We start from the raw sequence: 23,537 nt of genomic DNA, 5'->3' as shown, positions 1-23,537 counted from the left end.
AGAAAAGAGAGACATTTAGGAGAAAAATGATTGTTTATGGTAGAAAAAGATGTGAAGAAAAAAAAGAAAAAAAACGTGAGAGAGATGAGGAAAAGGAATGCATGGTGAAGAAAACTTTTGAAGGACCAACGAGGGAAAAGAGACAATTATCCTTATCTGAGTTCCCAAAGGCTTCGCTTTAGGATCTGAAACATGTGATGATACATATAGATTTGAGATCGTGGAAAATGAGGAATGGTTCAAAAGACCAACGTGATTCTAGGATCTCCAAATCAATGTTTTATCCACTTTCACTCCTTTTGTCTCGCCCACTACACACATATTTGTATATATATACACACCCCCATGCCTCAATCTTCCATCACAATTCAACCATCACCATCCTCCTTTCCTCCTTTCCTCAGCTTTAAAATGGAACCAGAGAACAACGACATCGTCCGTGTTGACAATATTGAGCCGGTGGGTTCCACCACTACGCCTACGACCGAGGCCACGACTACGACTGCACCGCCTGAAGAAGACAAGCCCCAATCCCAGCTCAGCAACTGGTTGCCCATCACGGCCTCCAGGAAAGCCAAATGGTGGTACTCCGCTTTTCACAATGTCACCGCCATGGTCGGCGCCGGCGTTCTCGGCCTGCCATTTGCCCTCTCTCAGCTTGGATGGTTTGTTTATTTCCTTTTCTTTATACACTTTTTTTTTTTTTTTTTAAATTTTTATAAATAATAATATTCTTAACTTTGTCATTTTGTCAAAGTTGAAAGAGTATATTTTTATCATCCTTCATGAAATGATTTAAGTTAATTGAAGTTTGAGGTGTTATTTAATTATAATTATATAATTATATATATATATATAGGGCTCCTGGAGTGACAGCCATTGTGATGTCGTGGATAATCACGTTCTACTCGTTGTGGCAACTGGTGGAGTTGCACGAGGCGGCTCCCGGGCGGCGATTTGACCGTTACCATGAACTTGGGATGTATGCGTTCGGGCCAAAGCTGGGTTATTGGACTATAATGCCTCTTCAACTCACAGTTCAAGTGGCTTCCACCATTGTGTACACAGTCACCGGCGGGAAGTCGTTGAAGAAGTCATTCGACCTTATGTTTCCAGAGGTGTTCAATAAAATCCGACAAACCTACTTCATCCTCTTCTTCACGGCGTTTCAGTTAGTAATGTCCCAAAGCCCCAATTTCAATTCCTTGAAAGGAGTTTCCCTTCTTGCTGCAATCATGTCCTTCGCCTACTCCATGGTAGCTTGCGTTGCATCATTCATCAAAGGAACAGCCGACCACCACATCCACCATGTCACCTATGGGGTTCGATCCCACACCACCGCAAGCCGGACCTTCGATGCCTTGAATGGAATCGGGACGATCGCGTTCGCCTTCGCGGGGCACAGCGTGGCTCTAGAAATACAAGCCACCATTCCTTCAACCGAAGAGACGCCCTCCAAGATCCCCATGTGGCGCGGGGTTTTGGTGGCTTACATCATTGTTGCCATCTGCTACATCTCCGTTTCTGTTTCAGGATATTGGGCCTTTGGGATCGCTGTTGAAGACGACGTTCTTGTTTCTCTGGAGAAGCCTAATTGGCTCATTGCTGCTGCCAACTTCATGGTCTTTCTCCACGTCATTGGAAGCTATCAGGTCAAATACTACAATTTTGTACCTAATTGATTAGGATTGCCTATAACTAATCGTTCAATCACATCCCTTTGCTCTATCCTATACCACAGGTATTTGCAATGCCGGTGTTCGATACCATAGAATCGGCTCTAGTACAAAAGTACGAGTTCAAGCCAAGTCGAACACTGCGACTAATTGCTCGTAGCAGTTATGTTGGTAAGTAATAATAATTAAAAAAAAAAAGTAATATTTGTATATAAAAAAGAATTGATTGGAATATTGGCATTGCACAGCGCTAGTAGGATTTGTGGGGATGTGCATTCCATTCTTTGGAGGATTACTTGGATTCTTCGGTGGACTAGTGTTTGCTGCCACCTCATATTTCGTAAGTTTTTATATATATTATTGAAAAAAATAATAATAAAATTGAAAATAACCAAGAATTGAATTGAATAAAGGTGCCTTGCATCATGTGGTTGCTGATCAAACGCCCCAAACCATGGAGCTTCCATTGGATTGCATCTTGGGTAAGTTAGTCGTACTGAGAACCATTGGAAGCTATTTTATTAATTTAATAATATATTTTCATGGTTAATTTGCAGACGGCGACCATCGTTGGATTAGCAATAGCGGTGCTGACCCCAGTTGGTGGACTTCGACAGATTATTCTTTCATTCAAGACCTATGAGATTTTTTCTTAGACCTTTTGCTTTTTGGATTTGATTTTGTTTGTATATATTATTCTAATTTCTTTCCAATGGTTTTTTGTTTGGGAGGGAAATTGCTTAGCTTAGCTCTTTTCCTTGAGTTCCTTTTTTCATTGATTGTTCACTTTGATTTTTCCCCTTTTCAAAGTACGATTCAATTTACAATTCCTTTCTTCTATCTCCTTTTCCATTTCAATTGCTCCAACTTATTTATTTCTTCAAACATACAGGAACATTTAGATATTTAATTTAAAACTAGTACATATTGCGAATGAGTATTGCCTCTAAATTTGTATATCATCCTAAAATAAAAGAATTGGAATCATCCAATATTATTCACGACCATTAAATACCAAGTATTGATTAAACATTATTAATGAATTACTATTCATGCAACAAATTGAATATGCCATTGGTGCGGACTAAATAAATGGTTGAGCATCGGATGCAACAAACCGTGAGTGTGACCATCCAAAAGCCATTGCAAAAAGTAGACTCCTAATCAAATGTCAACCATGAAAATAAATATATGATTCTCATTTGACTCTACTAATATTTAAGTAACGACATTCTAATTTCATGCTCTTCTTATCTTTACATACTAAAATAAAATAGTATTTTTTTTTTATCTATTACAATTTTTGAGTGCACGGCACAATAGATAGGTACAATCTAACGTCTAATATTTTTTCTTTAAAATTTTTTGTATGATTGATTCTTAGAAAAACGATAAATAGCATCTATTTCCACTTCTGAAAATATACCTACCATCTACATTCTTTCACATGAAAATTATTTTTATTATTTAACTAATTTGCTCTTAAGATCTACGTTCAACATATTTATTAAACTTGCTAGAATTAAATTTAAAATGAAAATATAAAAAAGTATCTTTGTGCATTCCATCAAATTATTCGATCATAATTTGTTACATATTTGTTTTACTTTTTCTTATATATATGTGTATGTGATGATAGTGAATGATGAGATGAGAATATTAAATGCTAAAAAGTATTTATTGATAAAAAGAGAGAAAAAAGAAATGTTTAAATATTACTTTGGTCCTTATATTTTGGGTTTTAGTTGATTTTGTTCTTTTTACTATTTTGATCTTTGTAGTTTGAAAGAGTGACCATCTTGGTTCCTTTATTTTCATTTGCATTTCATTTCTTAAAGATTAAAATGGAGACTTTTTGAAAATTTAAGGACTATAATTAATTGAAGTTGAAAGTATGAGAACCAAAATAAAGATTTTGAAAGTACAGGCAGAGTGTGCATGGATTGAGTTTGATTGGATTGAAGAATTTTTTAGACCAAATCCAATGGTTTTGATTGTAAATTTTCTTCAACACAAATAACTCTTATTAAAAATGAACCTAAATATGAAATATGTAAAAATTTGATTTAATTATGTTCATATATTGAATTAAGATTAATAACTCAATTTCAGTTTATATAATGAAAATTTTCTTTTCAAAATGCTAAGAAACTATTTTTAAAAGTTATTGGAGAATAAATTATTCAAAAAACAATGCAATCAAATAAAACTAAAATGAATATATGTATAAATAATTGTATTATAAGTAACAAAAAGTATACATTTTAAAGTTAATAATAAGTTTAGATTAGTTTGAGTTATATTAGGACATGAACAAATTCAACCCATAAAATTTTCATTTATTTGAACCTATACCCAATTCAGAGGTGATAATCCAATTCAAACCGCATTCAAAGTTGATAATCCAATTCAAACCGCATTCAAAGTTGATAATCCAATTCAAAGTGCATCAATTTGAGACTCAATTCAGAGTTGATTATCCAATTCAAACTGCATCACTTTGATACTCAATTCAGAATTGATTATCCAATTCAAACTGCATCACTTTGAGACTCAATTTAAAGTTGATTATCCAATTCAAACCGCATCACTTTGAGTTGGATTAATTGATTTTTTTCGAATGCTCGAATTTTTTGAATACTCTTAAATACAAAGATAAAAATGAATCAAAGTTGAAAGTGTTTATTTATAGAGGCGAAAATAAACTAAAAACTCAAGTAATACGATTTGAACTAAAAAGAAAAAAAAAACAAAGAAAGTAGAAAAATACTAGTGCTAAAAGAGTACGGCAGTTGAGGTTTGAAGCCAAGCAGGCAAGGTTTCAGTTTGAAGGTTAAGCAATTACAATTAGAATGTCATCGTTTTCTTTCGCTCCCCCATTTTCTCCCTCTCTGCACTGCTCTACAATCGTTCATTCCCAACAGAGCTTCAACCAAGCTGCCACTTCCGTCCTTCTGAATCGGAATCTCTTCCCGATTTCTGCTCATTTTTCTAGCATCTCTTCACGCAGACGCAGGTTTCACGCCAACTCTGTTCGCTTAGGCGCCGAAACTGAAGAACCTCTAACTCAGCATTCGCCCGAAACTAATGCAGTTTCCAGCAATGGAAGCAATCTTTCTACAAGTTTTCTATCTTTTCTCTGCCCCTTGCTCAAGCTTTTCGCTGTGAGTAAATTGTATATGTGTGTGCGCATATAATTTTGCACGTTTATATGATTATCAGTTAGCGTTTCCGTTGAATTTGTCTTGATTACTTAATGTTGATATCCACCGAAAGAGTCCAATAACTGTCGCGTGTTTCTTGTACTCTTCATTCGATTTCTTATAGTCCAGAGAACGGCCTCAAAAATCATTATCTCTCGTTTCCTTTAACTTTACCTCCTCACGTTTATAATCTTCATCTTCATTTTCTTTTTCAATTGTAGGGAGGAGATCCTTCGAGAGAGAGGAATTTCACTTTGGAGGCAATAATTTTTCGCTCTTTATTTAATTCATAACCACCTCTCTGGATTGTTCTCTCTCTCTCTCTCTCTTTTTTTTTTTTTTTTCCCGCTCAATGCGTTTCTTTAATTTTGTGTTTCATCTTTATTTCTACAATAACTGTTGATATCCTCTTTTTCATAGTTAGTTCTACAGTACTTAATTTATTTCTGGAACATATTTTAGGCTGGTACAGTTCTCGTTATGTTGCTAAGATTATATATTATATCAATGCAAATAAGTAGAACCGACAGTTTTACACACGACTATTCTGTTACTGATTATTACATAATTGCATGTAGATGACAGACTGATATTCACACATAGGATTAACTAGATATAGCCTATCTGCACTGAAATGTTCTTCATTATGTTCTGTAATTGGAATCTCAAGCTTTCCCTAACGCTTTAACCTAGTAACTAATGATACCATTATGTTCTAGCATCAGCGAAACTTTAACCTGGTAACTAATGACATGTTTAGGGTAAAACAAGTATTTATCTGGTCATGCAAATGCTCATATTCTCTCCACCTTTTTATTTGTTGCTACAAGCGTTTGCCTGCTTTTCTCAATCATGAACTCCGAATAGCTTGCAAGTAATCTAGTATCCTTCTATGACATCTCTCATTTTGTTACTAAAGAGCAGGTAGCCACATCTTCCTTATCTACATTGGCAAGGCTTCCATGGGGCTCAAGAACATTGTCGGATAATTCTCACAGCAATAGGAATATTAATTTGGAACCTACGTTGCCTTTGCAACTCTATGAATTTGGTAATGTCTGTTTCTAACTTTGGAGTTATCTTATGTCGGAAGCCCAAATAACATTTTCTTCTTATATCTTGGGGTTTAATATTTATGGAATGCAATGTTGATAGAAAGCAAAGATTATATTGAAATAAAATTTATGTTACTCACTAAGGAGGATGATTTTTATGGAAGGAAGATATCCCGAGTCAAAGTGGCTTATTGAATTAGTTATAAATTATAAGGAATGCAGTTTTGAAATGTACTATCGTGGAATTCTAGAAAGAAGTGTTATAAACTTATGTGCTACTCCAAGTTTTTTCTGGAGATCTTAATCTTAGCTAATGAGCAGCAGTATTTACCAAGTTCTCTCATTTCAAATATTACTTGTCGGCAGAGGCATGCCCCTTTTGCAGGAGGGTTCGAGAGGCCTTGACTGAACTGGATCTTTTAGTGGAGGTATGAAATGAATTTGGCTGACCTTTATACTTTATAGACATCTCTAGTCCATTTTTGACTGTTTTAAAATCGTCCCGATACCTTAAAGAAGATCTATTTCATGCAAATTCAATTGGTTTTGCTTTGATAGTAGACTGTTTTCTTAGAATATGGTTTGATATCACGCTTTTACTTCACTGATGAAAAAGATGCATAAGAAACTGGTTTTAATTACTTCTTGTAGCTCAATGATTCAATTATTTCAGTATCAAGTTTCTCTATCACCACTTGTACAACAATCTTTCTGATTTCTTTTACTTCTAAAAGAAGTTGCTTAATTTTTATCACTGATGTTGTATATGCTATGTGTGACCATCTGATGCAATCCAATTTGAGAAGGATAAGTGGCTGCGTGTGCATACTTTCTTATCTAGTTATCTTTCCTGCTTATCAGCTTTATGATGTTCTGTCATATTATTCGACTGAGAATAAAGATTCAGGAAGGTTATGGAAGTTGCATTTTAGTTAGTTTTCTCCATCAGCAGGAACAAATTTTATCTTTTGAGATACTCCATCTTAACTGTCTTACAGCAGGCTTTCCTCCTCCTCTTTCTCTCTCTCCTCTTTTTCTTTTTAAATGTGAAAGCAGCATGATTCAATGCTATTGAAGATATGTTTGCCTGAACTTCCTAGTTAGAATCATTCGCTGGAGTTTCTATAGAGTTATTTATTGATGATTCAGGCTTGTTCCTCCTCTGGTTCTTTGTGGGGTCCTGAGGTCTATTCCTTCTCACTGAGTTACAGTTTGAAGTCCCAAGTCTCTTGTCAAAAGAAATCCCAATTCAAAACTAAATTGGTGGGAGTGAGGTGCTAGCTGACATGTAACAATTTATATATATGTCAGTTGACACCACATCTTTCTAAATTGATATTTGTAAATTTTACTCATTATTAGGTCAAGTTAAGGAAATGATTAGATTTAATTGACTTCAATACTGATCCCTGCAATCTTGTGTCAAACTATCATTTTCTGTTTGCTTTGAATATTAAGTCTACAGTTAATGCCTTGCGTCAAACTATTAGCTCAATGTATTAGCTGCTCAAAACTTACCAGCATATTATGCAGGTTTATCCTTGTCCTAAGGGTTCCATTAGACACCGGAACATAGTTAAGAAATGTGGTGGCAAAGAGCAGTACGTGGTTCTTTCTATTTAGTCCATATTTCAGTTTATTCAAGATCATTTTAAGGTGCCATAAAGAATGAATGAATTCTGATAAAAGGTATGTTAAAATGTTAACATAAAAGTTAACCAGTTGTCTATTTCTTTTCCGACCTACTAATGTAGAGTTTCAAATGAACTACCTTGAATCAGTCGAAGGATAACTTGTAAGCCCAAATGCCTTTGAAATCACGAGTTTAAATTATAGTAGCCTCTGAGTCCCTACTGTTGAGTTCACCGGTTCAGCAATGCTGTGAGTTCTTTAATGTTGAGCATTGCATGGTGCAGCAATTGTCCATTTTGACTAGTTCATGTGTTGTTGGTTTTGACACTTAGGCCTTTTGTTTTTTGAGAATCTAGATAATTTGAATCTTTGAATGCCCGCAATAGATTTACTCCAAAATAGATTCATATGATCAAAGAGAAAGCTAAGTTCAGTGATTTGTTTCATTTAAATGCTGGGAAGATCATAGAGCAGCTACGAATGTGCACAATTTCAATAGGCAGGTGGAAATTTTTTGGAGCATGTACTCAAGGCCGTGATTTAGGAGATCCAGTTAGAATGACAAAGATGAATTTATAAGGTGGAAATTGGACAAGGAATGCAATGAAATTGCTTGTAGCTAATTCTTTTTCTTTTTTTTTTTTTTTTTTTTTTTTTGGCTTATGCTATTGCTTTTGCAATTATACACATTTTAATAAGAAGAAATGGTTCCATTCTTCCACTTTATTTACCGATCTTAACCAACAAAATATACATTTTGTAATTAACGCTTCTTGAATCAGCTTTTTTAGTTCCTTCAATTGTGTAGGAGGCATGGTTTTATTCTGCGACTTTATTTAGGATTTTAACCAACTATAAAATATCATAAGAAGCGATGATATGCTTTTATTTTTTTTAACATATTTATTCTCAAGTAAAACTTGTAAATGCAGGTTTCCTTTTCTTATTGATCCAAATACCAATACTTCACTGTATGAAAGTGGTAAGTGATTAAGCTTTTGATTGTTACAATATCCACTCGACTTTTCAAATGCTTTAATTCTCATTTTTGGTTGTAATCGTTCTTGTTTTTCATGTATGTTATCGTGTATGTCAACTCATCCATTTTGAATTCTGAGTCCCAAATTTTAACAATGGGGTTATCGTTAATTTCCTTGCTAAAGTATGGAAAGTTGCCATCATATCCATTTTTATCCATTGATCAGTTTTCTTGCGAGTACCCACTGCTATCAGATACTAATATCAACTTCTTATATTCCATGGAGTATGTGTGATTTGTGAATGGAGCGGACCCTTAAATCACTGATTGATCTAAAAGCTTAAATTAGCTGAGGAAAATTAATAATATATTATCTAACACTCTCTTTCACTTCTAGAAGATCTATCATCTAACTAGTGGAAATCAATATTAATTAGAGAGGAAATAACATTGCATGGGTTTGTATACAAGATCTTTTAAACCACCTACTTTGATACCATCTTAAATTTGAAGGATTAAAACATTATTTCTATTGAATATGTGCAATTTAGGTCTTCTTATATAGAAGCTCTTTTTTTTTTTTTTTTTTTTTTTTTTTAGAGGAAACGAATCATTATATTATAAATTAGAGAAATGAGCTAAAGCCCATAGTACAAGAGGGTTATACAATGAGCAAAGCAAAGCAAATACTAAGACTTTAGGATTAGGAGACGCACCCGGGCATCTCAACTAGGTTGACACCCCCTTAGCGCCCTCATCACATCCAATAGAACCAAAAAAGAGAAAAGAACACTAAAGAGAAAACAAAGTGAGGGACAAATCCAAGAAACCAAGCCTATAAGCGGGGGGGGGGGGGGGGGGGGGGGGGGGGGGTGTTGTAATTAGAGAAGACTAAATGTACTAGAATAAGAAGAAACAAACATCAGGCTATAAGCATTGAACGGTTTGGAGAGGATGCTCTAAGAAGAAGCTTGACGGTTGGCAGAATCGAGGCGATCTTGACACCCAAGAGCTTTATTGTGGAAAATCCTTTGATTCCTTTCAAACCATAAGTCTGCCAAGAGAGATTTTACTGCATTACACCAAAGAAGACGGCTAGGATTATGGAGATTTATACCAGCAAGAAGTTGCAGCACATTGCCTTTAAAGTCATTGCACAAAACCCATGACAGGTTGGAGAAGCACAGCAGTTTTTCCCAGCACCAAACTGAATAGGGGCAAGTAAAGAAGAGGTGAAGGGAGTCTTCGCTATGGTGGAGGCAAAACAAGCAGATTGAGGGAGAGAGGGAGATATAGGAGAAGCTCTTACAAATATGGAAAGAATAAAAGGCAATAATGGGAAAATATTTTGACAATATTTAGACACAAATATTCAGAAATAATACATATTCCAACACTAAGCTTCCAAAGAAAAACCTTTGGAAGTGTACTTCTTGAGATAAAACCCTTTCCAGATTGCTGCAAATAAGGATGTATTAACATGGCCTTGTGGATTCACAAAACAATCATAAAGCTCAATGAAATTTTTAGATAAATCTAAGAACCAATTCCATGAATCATTCACGTCAGTTAAAGAAGTAGATTGTAAAAGATGGGAAAGATAGACCCATTCCATAATCTCATCATCCTTAGGAGTCTAAGACCCAGAACCCCCAGATTCTGTTTTGGAAATTCCAAATATCAGCCACAGTTGCATTGGTATGATTGGAAAGCCTGTAGAGCGTTGGATTCATGGTAGCCAAGTCATTGTCATACCCATACATCATGCCAAAAGGAGAGAAAATTGCCATTGCCTCATACTCTTCGAATATGTGATTTTACCAAATATTGTTTCGTGCTGAGATGCACCTCCAAGAAGCCCTGAAAGAGCCTACAACAGAAGACGATTGGCCAATGTTGATTAACTGCCAAGTTGTAGTACTTCGCTGTTATAATATTCTGCCTTCCTCACAAAAAAAAATCTCCAAATCCATTTGATAATAGAGCCTTAGTTTGCTATTTGAGCCTTGAGGTTTCCGATGCCTAATCTACCCACATGAATAAGGAGTTCATTAGGGGGGGGGGGGAAAGAATGCGAGGGCATGCAAAAAGCCAACCCCACAAACGGATGCCCCCTTAAAGGAAGCTATACAAAATAACATCTAAAGAGTAATTACAAAAGATCTTCAAAATCGAAACTCAAAAGAAACATGATATCTAACATCTGGCCAAACTTCCCTAGACTTCCTCTCCAACCCTCTAAACACTCTATTGTTCATCTCGTCCAGAGGTCCCAAAATAGAACACACCCCAACAAACCATAAAAATCCTCCCTTATCACAAAAAATGTGGGGGGGGGGGGGGGGAGCTACATTAGTTCTCCCCTCTGACTTCCACCTATGTGCTGTGCGGCTCCCGCGAAGCGAATGAAAGGAAGCTGGCGGAGAAAGCTCGACGCCGGCGGCTTATGGCATAAGAGTATTTTATAACAGCGGAAAAAGGGGGAGAACTCTCCAATCGACTCATTGATGTCCCTGTACGGAGCAAGGGAAAAGCCAAAAGTTTGAAAGAACAGTTTCCTAACAGAATTCACAAACTCACCTCTCCAAAGAATGTGATCCAAGTCTTCTATTGCCTTCCGACAGATAATACAACGAAACGAGCCAACTAATGAGGACAACTTCCTCACAAGCCGATCCAAAGTGTTAACACGACCATGTAACATTTGCCAAGTGTAAAATTTCTCACTAGACGTTGAGTTTTGTCCCAACTAACATTGTGCATTCCTCCATCTTCTTTAGCTCCTTCCCAAAGAAGAACCCCAAGGATCTTTTCAATTGATTTTGCAATTTTGGCAGGCAATAAAGATAGAATATAAATAGGCATATTACAAAGAGTTAAGGAGTACAAGCACATTGGTTTGGTTAGTGTATTCATATATGGCATGTGTTGGATATTTGGACACTCCATCGAACATTCATTAGTGTAATAGATGTATTAGACACTAGTTCTACAAAATTGAAGTAGGATCCAATTTTTGTTAGGACATGCATTAAACACTCGTTAAGCATACTAAATAGACACATGTATGACAAAAATTTGAAAGCAATATACATCAAACTAATTATTAAAGCATATAGATGCATGAATTCATTGACTTTGAATTTTCTTGTATAAAAATTATATCTATTTAAAAAATGTATATTTTAATAAACATCTTTGTCGTGTCCGTATCCTAGATTTTTTAAAAAAATGCATGTTGACGTGTCCGTATGACAATATAAGTTTAATCCAAGCCAAGTGTGAATGCTGATTATTCAAATTTTAGGACTGCACTTTATAGTACTCTACATTTTTTGTTAGCCCAGATCATTGAATGATCGCCACTTGCAATGGTAGCTGTTCCTGACATCACTCTAATAAATCTCAAAATGAGTTAAAAATGGTAGAAAATGGAGACTTTAAGTTCCATGAATAAGAAAAGTGAAGCAAACTGGACCGTGACTTGAGCAATATACCGGTCGGAAACCATTAAACATCATGGATAATATTTGTTTAGATAGTTTAGCTTTCAAAATATTCTTGCGTTTGTCTTCTTATCTTTCACTTTTCTTGGACAGCTTCTGTGCTATTTGATTATTCTATAACATGCATGGTTTCTATTTTATGCTTGTAGGTGATATCGTGAAATACCTCTTTCGCCAGTATGGAAATGGTAGAAACCCCTCAACGGGGCTTTTAGGAAGGTAACTGGACCCCTTACAGCATTCTTTCCTCTCTCTCTCGCATTGAAATGAATCAAACGTTTCCCAGCTGAAAGAGATTTCTATGTGGCTATTTTTAGCCTTGAAAAGAAACAGTGTCGTAAGCCCATGTTGGTTTTCACTATCTTTAACATGCATGGAAAGAAACGATTTTCCAATATCACGGATGTTGTGTGCGGTCGTTTAATATGGAAACCCATGTTGGCTCTTTTAATTTCGTGATCTAAATATTTGTGTTATGTAGTACATTGTTTACGGGGTGGATGCCAACAGTTCTTAGGGCTGGCAGAGGAATGACATTGTGGGAAAAGACCTCGACAGATCCACCGCCGAAAAAGCTGGAACTTTTCTCATACGAAAACAATCTGGTAGGCTGATGAGATATCCTCTTTATATTGCATACCGTGTTTATCTCACCTTTTCAATTTCATCTATAACCTCCACATATTTACTGTAGCTACGATTCATTATTGTAATGTTAAAGTTTAGGCTGCGGAGATAACCCGTCATCAGCATCTAAATTACTCTGTTTTGTTCTTCTTTTCTGTTGGTGGTCTCTTATTGGTAGAATTAGTGTCCATTAGGTTGGAAGTTTGCAACTATATAGTAGTTGGCTTGGGTTAGTACTCTATTCATACCCCCTGAATATGCTGAGTATCAAGGTAAGTGGCACAATACCTTCCATTCTCAAACTGCAGGATTGGATTGCACTATCTGTATATATTACCTTTTCCAACCTTATTATACTCTCTGGTTATATCTTGGTCGAAGAATGTCAATGGATCAACGAATGCTGACATATATTTAAGAGTATAAACTCTAGTATCATAGTATTTTGTTATACTTAAGTTTGATGTATTGAGGTAAAATAAATATTGCTAAACTTTGCAGTATGCTCGAATTGTGCGCGAGGCATTATGTGAGTTGGAGCTTCCTTACATCCTTCATAACGTGGGAGAAGGATCTCTACGGTCAAAGTTACTTCTTGACGTTTCCGGATCAAAAGAGGTTCGCTACTGACTACATAACTCACTTTACTATTTACTATGATAATTATGATTTTCGTCTGGATGAATTTCTGCATGCTCTTAAGGCCATTTTATTCACCTCGTTATTTAGAATTTTAGAGTCGAATCGATACCTTCCCTTTATATATATGGAAAATTGCGTGGATAAGGAGAGGATTAGTGTATGTGACTCGCATTCCTAATTGGCCTAGAATTAGAGCATGTGTACGTGCCTATGTACCTGATGTGAAGGTAATATTCTTTCCCAGGTGTTGTCAAAATTGAATGAATGTCGACCTCATGAAGGTGGTTATATTCTTTCCTACGTGCTCTGAATTAAAAATGGAGTTGAGAAACAGATCGATCCCATCTCAGAATTGGAATTGAGATTAACCCAACTTCAAATAGTCTATGAAACTATTCCCTAGTGGGTGTTTCATTCACCTCTTCATTGAGAACCATCCCGTTTCCATATCTTTGAAAAACCTCAACTTGAAAATAGTCTTGGAACTTACCACCAAAACAAAAATTCAAATTAAAGTATTCCAGCTTCCTCCTTGTACCCTGTTCCAATTTTATCAGGCTTCTTAAGAGACCTTTCCTTCCGAATATCTAAGTTATATAGTCCCATCGAACTCTAACATTTTATTCAGCTAAATGATTAAAATATTGAGATTTGTATCAATTTAAATTTTAAACTTTGGGGCTTCTTCAGAGAAGATTACGGAAGTCCGGCTAATCCTCATTTCCAAAAAGCATCACTCCTATTCAGGTTGTATCAATTTAAACCCTAAACTTTGATAAGTGTATCAATTTAAACCCTCTATTATGTTTTATTTAGATAAACATCGTGTAAGATTTGTAATTTTATCAATTAAATCTTTAAACTTACACAAGGGAGTCAATTTAGACTCTCAATTAACATTTATTTGAAAATTGTCCAATCAAATTATAATAATCAATTTGTTAAATGAACATTTATAGAAGTCTACACACGTATAAGAATTTGTGCATTGACAATTTTTAAATATAATCCTAATGCAGGTTCTAAATCGGTTTACTTATAACAATTTATAAGTTTAGACTGAATCTAAAAGAATGTGCAAATTGATACACTTAATAATTTAGGGTTTAAACTAATACAACTCTCAAAGTTCAAGATTTAAATTGATACAACCGCTAAAATTCAAGGTACAAATTGATATTTGCTTTAAATATTTGTCAAATACATATGTAAATAAGAGCATTCGACATCAATATCATAGTTTAATATATCTATGATATCTCAAATATTATCCATAATATATATATATATATATATAGTTAATTAGTCACATACAAATATATAATATTAATAATAAGGTCTATAACTTTCAGAAGGTAAGAAATTATACCCGTGTGGTAACCATTTCTTTTTATGTTTTTGGTTTTTGAAAATTTAGTCTCTCTTCATTTCTTAGAATGATTTGCATATTTCTTAAGTACAATGATTGTATCAGCTCAATCTATCCAATGAAAAAAATTTAGCACTACCATATTATCATATCATTTCATTCATTATTTGACATGTCATTTAATGGTATATTTAATTTATTATTTATTTATTTTGTAGACTTCACCTCTATTACTGCCTTTTTGGCAAACCCTATAGACGCAATTAATACTCTCTCCATGTTCCCATTTCTACTCATTTTTTCTTCTCGATTTTTGCTCATTAAAAGCCTCCATTTATTTTGTTTTCCAACTTGTTTTCTTTGACAACGTTCTTCCAGTCATGCAACCAATTGCCTTTTTTTTCTTCCAGTAGAAATCACAGCCAACTACCTATTAATAACCTTCCCCATTTTTTTTTTTTTTTTATGGGTTCATATTTTACCTTCCTCTTCTTTCAACGATTTGAACACAAACCCTCCCGAGGCCGCTCTTTCACACGCCAATTTGTATTTGATCGTCACTTCTGTCTTTCTCATTCATCTTTCTTAATCGGTTAATTGTACGAGTTCCTCCCTAAACATATAGTACCAGTGGTGAATTTTATGAAAAATTGAGATTGCCTGGTCATAAAATTCACACGGAGAGAATATTTGTCATGAATATTTGTCATTCAAGAAACATGATTTTTTTCATACATCCCATTAGAAAAAACATAACAATAAATGCCTCCAATTGAAATTAAAGTTTAACTTTATTTTATAACCATTTGATTTTTAGTTTTTGAAAATTAAGGATATAAACACTACTTCCCCCATATTTTATAGTTCACTTTCTACTGATATTTTGTTTCAAGAAAACAAATCTGTTTTTAAAAACTAATTCAAAAAGCTTGTTTTTATTGTGGATAAAGAGGAAGAAAAGAACGAATGTTTTTATAGTGATTTGGAAATATCACTCTACTTTCCAAATACTCTTATCGTAAAAAAATGATGTCAAGCGGATCCAAAGAAGCCCAAAGAATCAAACAAAGAATTCATGAATGTCATGAAGCAAGCCAAGATCAATGGAAGGTCAACCAGCTAAAGTAGCCACATTCCGATTCCCAACCATGGATGAGTCTCCACAATTGTCTTATGGGTTAAAAGCCAAACCGATTGATCGTTTTTTGTTCATAGGTTCAAGGGTCAACTTCCAACTGATCTTCTTGCAAGTTCAGGATCTAAATTATTCCAATTATTTTTGCAAGTTCAAAATCAAACTGCTACACTAAAAAACTACCGAGCAGAACATTTTCTCAAAAGAAAAAGTAGCCTTCTATTTCCAACCATTGAACGCCACCTAAACTATGTGAAAAACAAAGACGTATATCCCAGACCAAAATCCTAAACTAAGTTCCATAGAAGCCTCCCGTTTAGAATCCATTTCCACCCATGAGAGAGAATGGAAAAGGAAGCGAGCGGTGAAATGTGTTTCTTCTTTATTCACGTTGTTTTTCTTTCTTTTTTAATGAGGTTTACACGAGACTGATCATATTCAAATCAATCTAGAGGGATCAATCAATGTAATCCTTGGTGGACTTCCATCGGATTTTCTTGTTAAATCTTACATTGTATGACTTACGTGCTATATTTATTTCAATAGTTTATACATGGTTCTCATTAACTTTTACCTCCCTTGTCTAATATCAGGTACCCTACTTTATCGATCCCAATACTGGTTTTAAGACGGGCAACTACAAGCAGATTTTAACTCATATATTCCAGACCTATTCTACAGCTACTCTGTAGATTTGTTTTATAATAACAGTAAATGTCATGCCTGTGCAAGATAAATCTTTGATCATAGGATATGTTCATATCAATCAAGATGGATCGATCAATGTATGGGGATTTCCATTGGATTTTCTTGTTAACCGTACGTTGTATAATTTATGTGCTATATTGTTTCAAAACTTTATACATAATGCTCATTGACTATTACTTTCCTAGCCTGTGCCACTAATTATCCAAATCATAAATACCAGGTATCCTACTTTATGGATCCCAACAGTGGTATCATGAATGGCAAGTACATGAAGACTTCATCTCATATATTCCAAACATATTATGAAGCTACTTTTTAGTTTTGGTTTACGATAACATTAAATGTCTTACCTGTGAAGCAATGCAACCTAAGTTAAACATGCTTTTAAAGTAGTTAGGTATTTTTGTGCAAGAGAACCGCACAAATGTCCTTTCTTTAATAAGTTAAGGTACACACTTGTTAATATTATGGATCGATTCATAGCATAATTTAATGAAATATTATATTCTTTTCAAGTATGAAATAACTTGTTTGATGAGCTCGTCAGCAGCTGAGTGCTGATGTTGGCAAGGCTAGATGATTACGCCTCACCTCAACAAATGTCTGATGAAATTGCTTAAATTTGCCTGCCTTGATTGCTTCTCGGATTGATCGAAAGAATCCTAAATAGTGATGAGTATTATGTCTGCAATGTAGTGAGAATAATAACTGTGAGAATAATAACTGTGAGAATCAAAATTGAGATGACCAAGTAAACAATTCAAGTTGTGAAACGTTCTTACAACTCCAGCAGTATCTGAGCCAGCATTTCATGGACATTCAGTAAGTGATTTATATAAGCCTTCGTATGATTCAGGCAAGTATAGCAATTACACCCCTCAAGAATTGGAGATGTATCTTTCCTGACAAAAGAAATAAATCATTTTTGGCAAATACATACAGAATGCAAATTAGGATCCATGAGTAAAATAATAAAAAGGATTAAATATTGGCAAATCAATACTCAAGCAATAATAGAGATCTGAAGTATTGAAAACTTACCGATAAAGTGTTGCTCTTAGGTTAATCTTTGTCATATCACATGCTTTATCTTTCAGGTGCGCGGCAGGTTGTTTCTCCACAATTCCATTAAGTGGGAAGGTGAGAGCAAAGCCTCCAAGGGTTAAATGATATATGTACCTGCAACACAGTAATGGAACTATTTATAGAGATACAATCATAGAAAAATAAACTACATTCAAAATGATTAACATACGCAGAGTCAAAGAGATCGACTCCCGTGGCAATGCCCTGCAAGATCTCCTCTGCAAGATCAAATTAAACATATATATAAATAAATTAAAGTTTGATGCAAGAACCTAACGTAAAATAGAAACCTTTGGATTCATCCCAGGATGGGGACACACCAAGATTATATGACCGGTTAATCCTATAATTTGTCACAGGACGAAAACCTAATTGTGTTGTATAGTATGTGATTATGTTATCGAGCTTATAATTGATTTGATGTGTATTTTACAATAATGATATTCATGGTATCAATAACTATAGGAACTCAAACTACACAGTTTTGAAACCTTTAAAGTTACAACTATAAATTTATATATATTAACAATAATGACATTTAGGTTAATTTGACAAACGCGCTCTTCCTGGTAGCCAGAGAACAGAAAACTCAAACTATAATTACAGAGAGGATCATCAAGTTTGCATTAAGAGTGAAAAAAATGATTAAACCTAAAATTCTTAGTCAACTACAAAAATTTAGGCCTACTAAAACCAAAAACCAAGATCACTTAAACGTCTAGGTTTCATTAAAATACTAAAAATATATATTTTCAGCTTCCATAGGCCGGACACAGAAATCCAACCAAAAGTCAAAACAAGATGTATTGGTCAAGCAGCTCAACCTAAGAGATTGAAAAACTATACCTGGAAGTCCAAGCCCACAGATCATACGTGGCATTTCCTCTGGTAAAACATCCTGTGCAAGTAATGAAAGAATTACAAGAAGTACATTTCCTTTTCAGAACAAAAAAGTTCGATTTGGTTTATTATACTTTGCTAAAAGGAACTAAATGGCAGAAAAATGTATAATAAAAGTGGAGGCAAGGCAACACAGCTTTGGATAGAGCTACTTAGAACACAGAAAAAAAAAAAAAGAAGAAAAAGAAGAAAAAACCCTCAAAAACAAGACCAAGCTCCAACAAATTGTTGACAAAGGAAATGGAAACTGAAGGAAAATGACGCAGAGACAGAGAGAGAAGCAAAGGGATACGGAAGTAAAATGTAGATCACAGCACAGTTGCTTTTTTTTTTTTTTTTATGGAATAAATAATCATCAAGGACTGTGAACGTAAAGAGAATAGTAAAGACCTCAAAGATCAAGATCAAGCTCCAACAAATTGTTAACAGAGAGACTACACAAACAAATCTAACTTGCTACTATTAAGTGTAAGGGACCTAGTTAGAGTTATATGAGGTTATTAATAAGAATATTAAAAGGGGCATATTAGTAATTAGATTGTAAGTTTGTTAGAGATTTTAGATTTAAATAGAGGAAGTGGGTTGAGAGGAGGAGGGGTGTGAAGAATTTGGTAGGCATTTTCTTGTAAGAAATTTGGAGAGAGTGGCCCTCTCGAAAGGCTATAGTATATTGTAATTTCTTCATTGATATTACAATATAATTCTATCTTTTTGTTTGTTTGTTTTTGTGTTCTTGAGTTCTCTTGTTAGGAGGTATCCTAACATTAAGCTTCAAAGTTCAAATCATAAATTAGTACACATACAAACATCCACATTCTTAGTTGGTGCAAGAAAAGGATGGCAATACCTAATAACAGTAGAGCCAAATCCTTACCGTAACAGCATCAAGAAGGGCAGGACGTTCCTCCATGCTTTCTCCAGACCCAAAACCTCCAATCCAGTAACCTACCAAAAATTGTTTGTTCGAACTGAGAAATTAGAAGAAGCTAAAAGCTAAGATAGAAATGATAAATTTAACTGAACCAAATACATAGGGAAAACAATCATTCCTTGCATACTAGATAGGACCAAGGATGTTATAAAAAGAAAACATGAGGAATGTAAATCTTGATATTCTGTTCAAAATTTTATTGGTTATGCTAATAATTTGAATGTCTTAAGAAACATGATACAAACTGACTATAAGAACATTGGTAGTCTAGAGAAGTTCTGCTAGAGCTAGAAATTGACATCACTCAAAAACTAGTTTTCCAAGTATGGATTCTTGAACTTATTAACATTATTTCACCTTAAATATGAAAAAACATGCAAATGAACCTGATACATTACGCTTAACCACCTCCACAGCACATCTTTGGCGTTCTTCTATATCATTGCCACCAACAATTGCTCCAAAAACAGCTCCACCTGTCTTCATTATAATAATAAGTTGCTTGTTCCTTATCACTCATGACATGATTAGGAAAAGAAAAATATAAAAAGGACCAAATACAATCACTTGATCATGAGTCATGACAGCATTCCCATATTGCCTTTGCATCAATGAGTTTTGAACACATCGATCATAGGACTCTTATCAGAAACCTAGGTGGAAAAGCTAATAAAATACTAAAAGCTACTAAAATCACAAAATAAATAAATGAATGAATCTGCTTGAATTAGAAGCCATCGGGATAAGGAAAATGTAGGTTTCATCTGTGCATTTGTTAACAACCACTTCTGAAATACTATGGGAAACTACAATCGAATCAGGTTTTTCAAGATGCTCCATCCTTTTCTCAAAACTTCACCCATAGGCTCATCTAGTACAGAAGACTTTAGGCACCCTAACCCTTTAACATTTGAGAATCTACTCCTAAAAATATAAATAAAGCCTGTCCATCCAACCACTCCAGATTTTGGAAAATCTCTGATGGTCACCTAACATTACCAGGTTTCAAAAAAATTCACAACTTTTCACCATTTCCTCATTTGGATAGAATTATGTCATTTCTACCAATCTAAAAGGGGCCAGAATTTTTGTTTCCCTCCTTTAAGCAGCTTGCTTTGGAAATTTTAGCCAACATTCTAGGCTCCATGATGTTTCCCCTATCTAATCATTATTATGCTATAAAATTCCATGTAGGATTGCACAAGCATAATTTTAGTTATAAGTATAATTTCTAATCAGCTGTTTTTCCCAACTTATTTTCTCTCTTTGAGCCTAGCCACGTGTTGTGTTTAAAACACACAGCACACTAGGAAAGAGCAATTATATACTGCTTATCCAAATGCTTATAAATGGTGCCCATTGACTGACATTTCTCAACATTAGGCATCTAGATCTAGCAGAGTTTAAAACCAGACAAGATGTTGATACAACTAATATCATAAAGGGAACATTCTAGAGTTCTTACTGAGTTCAAAGTGATGCATTCATCCAACCATTTCACTGTCCGATCCACTGATGTTTTATTCCTTTTATCTGAAACCCATGATGGCACTTCATCAGCCAAGGATGCCCAAATGTCTGGTTTCATGGATGAAATCATTTCAATGTACTCAACAGGTCTAATCTACAATTACAAAGAGAACTTAGAATATTTTTTTTTTCCAAACTACATTATAAAGGAAGGGATAGCAAAAGTTGATATGAAAAAGAGACGAGATTCCATTACCAAACGACGACCGCAAGTAGTCTCAAAAGATGCTCCAAATTTATTTGTCGCATCACATTCTGGAAGGCACTGAACAGAATCCCTTGCTACAGCGACAAATCCATATTCATGTAAACCAAGTAAATGTTGGAGCCCTCCAATCCTTGATATTGTTTTCGATGAAGGACCTTCCAAGCTAATATTTAAATGGCCAAATGGTCAATGTGACAAACAACAAAGCACTATCAATTAAGAAAAACAATTTTCATGTCATAACTGAAACATTAAGATGGAATGAATATAACTTATTGTTTCTTGACTACAAAGTGAAGGACCACCGATTTTTTATACAAGATGGTATGAATAATGAAAATCGTATCCGAAACAAGGCAGCTATAACAAGAGCACAAGTGTTTAAAGAAAAACAGACATCAACATCGAGAAACAACTTTCAGAATCAATTTATGAACCAACTACCAGTAAAAAAATTGGACTCAATTTATACTTCTAAACAGAACCAAATTTTCGTCACAAGTCATATAGAGTTAAAAATTTATTTACGTACGGAAGCTGAATCAAGGACCAAAGACAGATAAAAAAAATGGATTCCAAAAATTACTTGACTGCTGTTCGCGCATACAAAGGATTATAAGAAAAATCCATAGATAAACTATCTCCGAAGAGTCTAGTTATCATTTGAACTTCCATGATAACACGCTCTGCATCCGCCGCCACTCTGCCATACAAAAGCGTCCTTTCCTACACGGCTACACATAGTACTATGAGTGGCAACCGCCACGACATATTCCTCTAGAAAATTTCAAAAGGCACCACACGATTTGACTAAGTATGAACACCTCATCTCATGCTTTAGCCCGTCGTATTCTCATAATTCTAGAATAGTTTTCTAGTCGTGGAATCGTCCTCGAATAAATGAAAAGAAAATCCATGTAACAAAGTAGAGCGAGGCGCTCCAATTTAGAAACAGAATGAACACGAGTGGAGCTGAAGGAATATGGATACTGCAGAATACTTACAAGTGAAGAGGACTAAATTGGAGGAGGTGAGAATCAGGGGAAGGAAGAGAGGGAAGAAGATCAGGAGAGATGAAATTAGGCAGTCCTTTGCGAGTAGAGAGAAGTAACGCAGGAGTTTCAATGGCGTTAGGGCAGTTGCCGAGCTGCAGAAATCCGGTGCGCGCCTTGCCGTTGCTCCATGCCTTCACAGCGAATTTCATTATTTCTCTAAACTGACAAAGATGTTGTGGCGCTCAATTCTTTTTGAAATATTGGACGCATTTTTTATATAGATACCAATTCAACCCTAGCCGCCTACGCTTTCTCTTAAACCATTTTTAGAATTTAGTTTCTCTTCAACCATTGTAGGAAATTTGGACTGATGACCTAAAATCTGAGTCCATAATGTCAAATGATCTTTTTTCTTCCGAAAAAAAATGTTAACTGACCCTCTGTTGGCATCATCACGGTATGATATTATAAAATGGTCATTCCTTTTGTCTCCCATACGATATCTCTCCCTCTCTTCAAACGTAATGGTCATCCCAGAAGGTGTTGCTCGAAATTACCGTGTGGAAGTGTCGCTCAATCTCGCTTTGCAAAATCATCGTCCATCTGCTACCACAATCGAAGTTCTTGGGTAAGTGAATTTAAACTTTGTCGTGCATGTTGTGTTGTGTCAGTTTAGGTTTCATTGGGTTGGAATCGACCGACATGTTTTGTGGGTTTTGGGGTTAAGTAATCGACCACATCTGTTTTTATTTTGGGTTTCAATGTGTTCTGCATGGATTAAGGACAAAGAAGATATAGTGAGAGCGAGTTTTGCTAGAGCGATACAGACGAGAGCAAGATTAGCGAGATGGACACTAAGGAGAGCTAGAGTAGTAAGAGCGAAATGGGGGAGAGTATAATAGGTGAGAGCGATATATGTAAGAGCGAGACAAGCTAGAGTGAGATCGACAAAAGAATAATAAGCTAGAGCGAGACAAGCGAGAACAACTATAGCAAGACTTTAACAATATGTGTACTTACTGTTTTGTTTTTTTTTAAAGAACCTGATAACTGATAGATTGAATGTTCATATCATGCAGGAGTAATTTAAGATGTCAAAAGCTTTAAAAATACGTGAAATTGATAGGTTTTCCAGGCAAATAATGAGTCTGGCCCACATTGCGAATGTCAACAAGATTGTGAAGGATAAGCTTACCAGATGGCAGTTAGATATGGTTAAAAGAACAATTTTTGGGTGATTTTTACACATTGACTATTGTGTTTTATGTTCTAAAACTCGTGATTTGTAAACAATAAACTTATTTTGTTAATCAATATAGATGTTATTGAAGTTTGATTCAATCAAGTTGCTATTG

At 35.0% G+C, this 23,537-nt stretch overlaps 3 protein-coding genes across 6 annotated transcripts; 2 read left to right on the top strand and 1 right to left on the bottom strand.

The window, feature by feature from the left end:
- Window positions 1-117: 117 nt before the first annotated feature.
- On the top strand, window positions 118-2,506 carry LOC120076584 (Transmembrane amino acid transporter family protein). The gene is made up of 6 exons (XM_039030456.2): window positions 118-665; window positions 860-1,652; window positions 1,742-1,847; window positions 1,925-2,016; window positions 2,090-2,158; window positions 2,234-2,506. Exons 1-6 carry the CDS (start codon window positions 235-237, stop codon window positions 2,330-2,332), a joined length of 1,590 nt encoding a protein of 529 aa, XP_038886384.2. The 5' UTR covers window positions 118-234; the 3' UTR covers window positions 2,333-2,506.
- Window positions 2,507-4,391: 1,885 nt separating this feature from the next.
- Window positions 4,392-16,716, top strand: LOC120075582 (Thioredoxin family protein). 4 transcript variants are annotated; one of them, XM_090312579.1, is made up of 11 exons: window positions 4,462-4,840; window positions 5,101-5,139; window positions 5,804-5,930; window positions 6,301-6,362; window positions 7,456-7,535; window positions 8,499-8,548; window positions 12,201-12,270; window positions 12,533-12,656; window positions 13,180-13,296; window positions 13,565-13,601; window positions 14,011-14,223. In XM_090312579.1, exons 1-11 carry the CDS (start codon window positions 4,529-4,531, stop codon window positions 14,094-14,096), a joined length of 1,104 nt encoding a protein of 367 aa, XP_090168705.1. In that variant the 5' UTR covers window positions 4,462-4,528; the 3' UTR covers window positions 14,097-14,223. The 4 variants fall into 4 exon arrangements, with proteins under 4 accessions (XP_038885044.1, XP_090168705.1, XP_090168706.1 ...); XM_090312580.1 differs by having other exon boundaries at window positions 4,463-4,840; window positions 7,468-7,535; XM_039029116.2 differs by lacking the exons at window positions 13,565-13,601; window positions 14,011-14,223 and adding an exon at window positions 16,418-16,716 and having other exon boundaries at window positions 4,392-4,840; window positions 7,468-7,535.
- A 216-nt stretch (window positions 16,717-16,932) lies between these two features.
- Window positions 16,933-22,477, bottom strand: LOC120075581 (uncharacterized). The gene is made up of 10 exons (XM_039029114.2): window positions 22,192-22,477; window positions 21,176-21,350; window positions 20,915-21,073; window positions 19,836-19,929; window positions 19,393-19,463; window positions 18,465-18,516; window positions 17,788-17,836; window positions 17,574-17,711; window positions 17,315-17,434; window positions 16,933-17,217 (listed from the first exon to the last, which is right to left on the bottom strand). Exons 1-10 carry the CDS (start codon window positions 22,389-22,391, stop codon window positions 17,076-17,078), a joined length of 1,200 nt encoding a protein of 399 aa, XP_038885042.1. The 5' UTR covers window positions 22,392-22,477; the 3' UTR covers window positions 16,933-17,075.
- Between the last annotated feature and the right edge of the window lie 1,060 nt (window positions 22,478-23,537).

The sequence above is a fragment of the Benincasa hispida genome, chromosome 4, assembly GCF_027475165.1.
Source record: "Benincasa hispida cultivar pf3 chromosome 4, pf3_genome.v1.1, whole genome shotgun sequence".
Classification (NCBI taxonomy): Eukaryota; Viridiplantae; Streptophyta; class Magnoliopsida; order Cucurbitales; family Cucurbitaceae; genus Benincasa; species Benincasa hispida.
This window is presented reverse-complemented; position numbering and strand designations above follow the sequence as displayed.

Bases quoted from the DNA above. Each gene is read 5' to 3' on its own strand.
- LOC120075582 (XM_090312579.1), top strand. From the start codon at position 4,529: ATGTCATCGTTTTCTTTCGCTCCCCCATTTTCTCCCTCTCTGCACTGC. The intron at 5,931-6,300 runs GTAATGTCTGTT...ACTTGTCGGCAG, and splicing joins TTTGCAACTCTATGAATTTG to AGGCATGCCCCTTTTGCAGG. The intron at 12,657-13,179 runs GTAGGCTGATGA...TAAACTTTGCAG, and splicing joins TCTCATACGAAAACAATCTG to TATGCTCGAATTGTGCGCGA.
- LOC120076584 (XM_039030456.2), top strand. From the start codon at position 235: ATGGTTCAAAAGACCAACGTGATTCTAGGATCTCCAAATCAATGTTTT. The intron at 2,017-2,089 runs GTAAGTTTTTAT...AATTGAATAAAG, and splicing joins TTGCTGCCACCTCATATTTC to GTGCCTTGCATCATGTGGTT. The intron at 2,159-2,233 runs GTAAGTTAGTCG...GTTAATTTGCAG, and splicing joins TCCATTGGATTGCATCTTGG to ACGGCGACCATCGTTGGATT.
- LOC120075581 (XM_039029114.2), bottom strand. From the start codon at position 22,391: ATGAAATTCGCTGTGAAGGCATGGAGCAACGGCAAGGCGCGCACCGGA. The intron at 21,074-21,175 runs GTAATGGAATCT...TTGTAATTGTAG, and splicing joins CTACTTGCGGTCGTCGTTTG to ATTAGACCTGTTGAGTACAT. The intron at 17,712-17,787 runs GTATGTTAATCA...ACTGTGTTGCAG, and splicing joins GTCGATCTCTTTGACTCTGC to GTACATATATCATTTAACCC.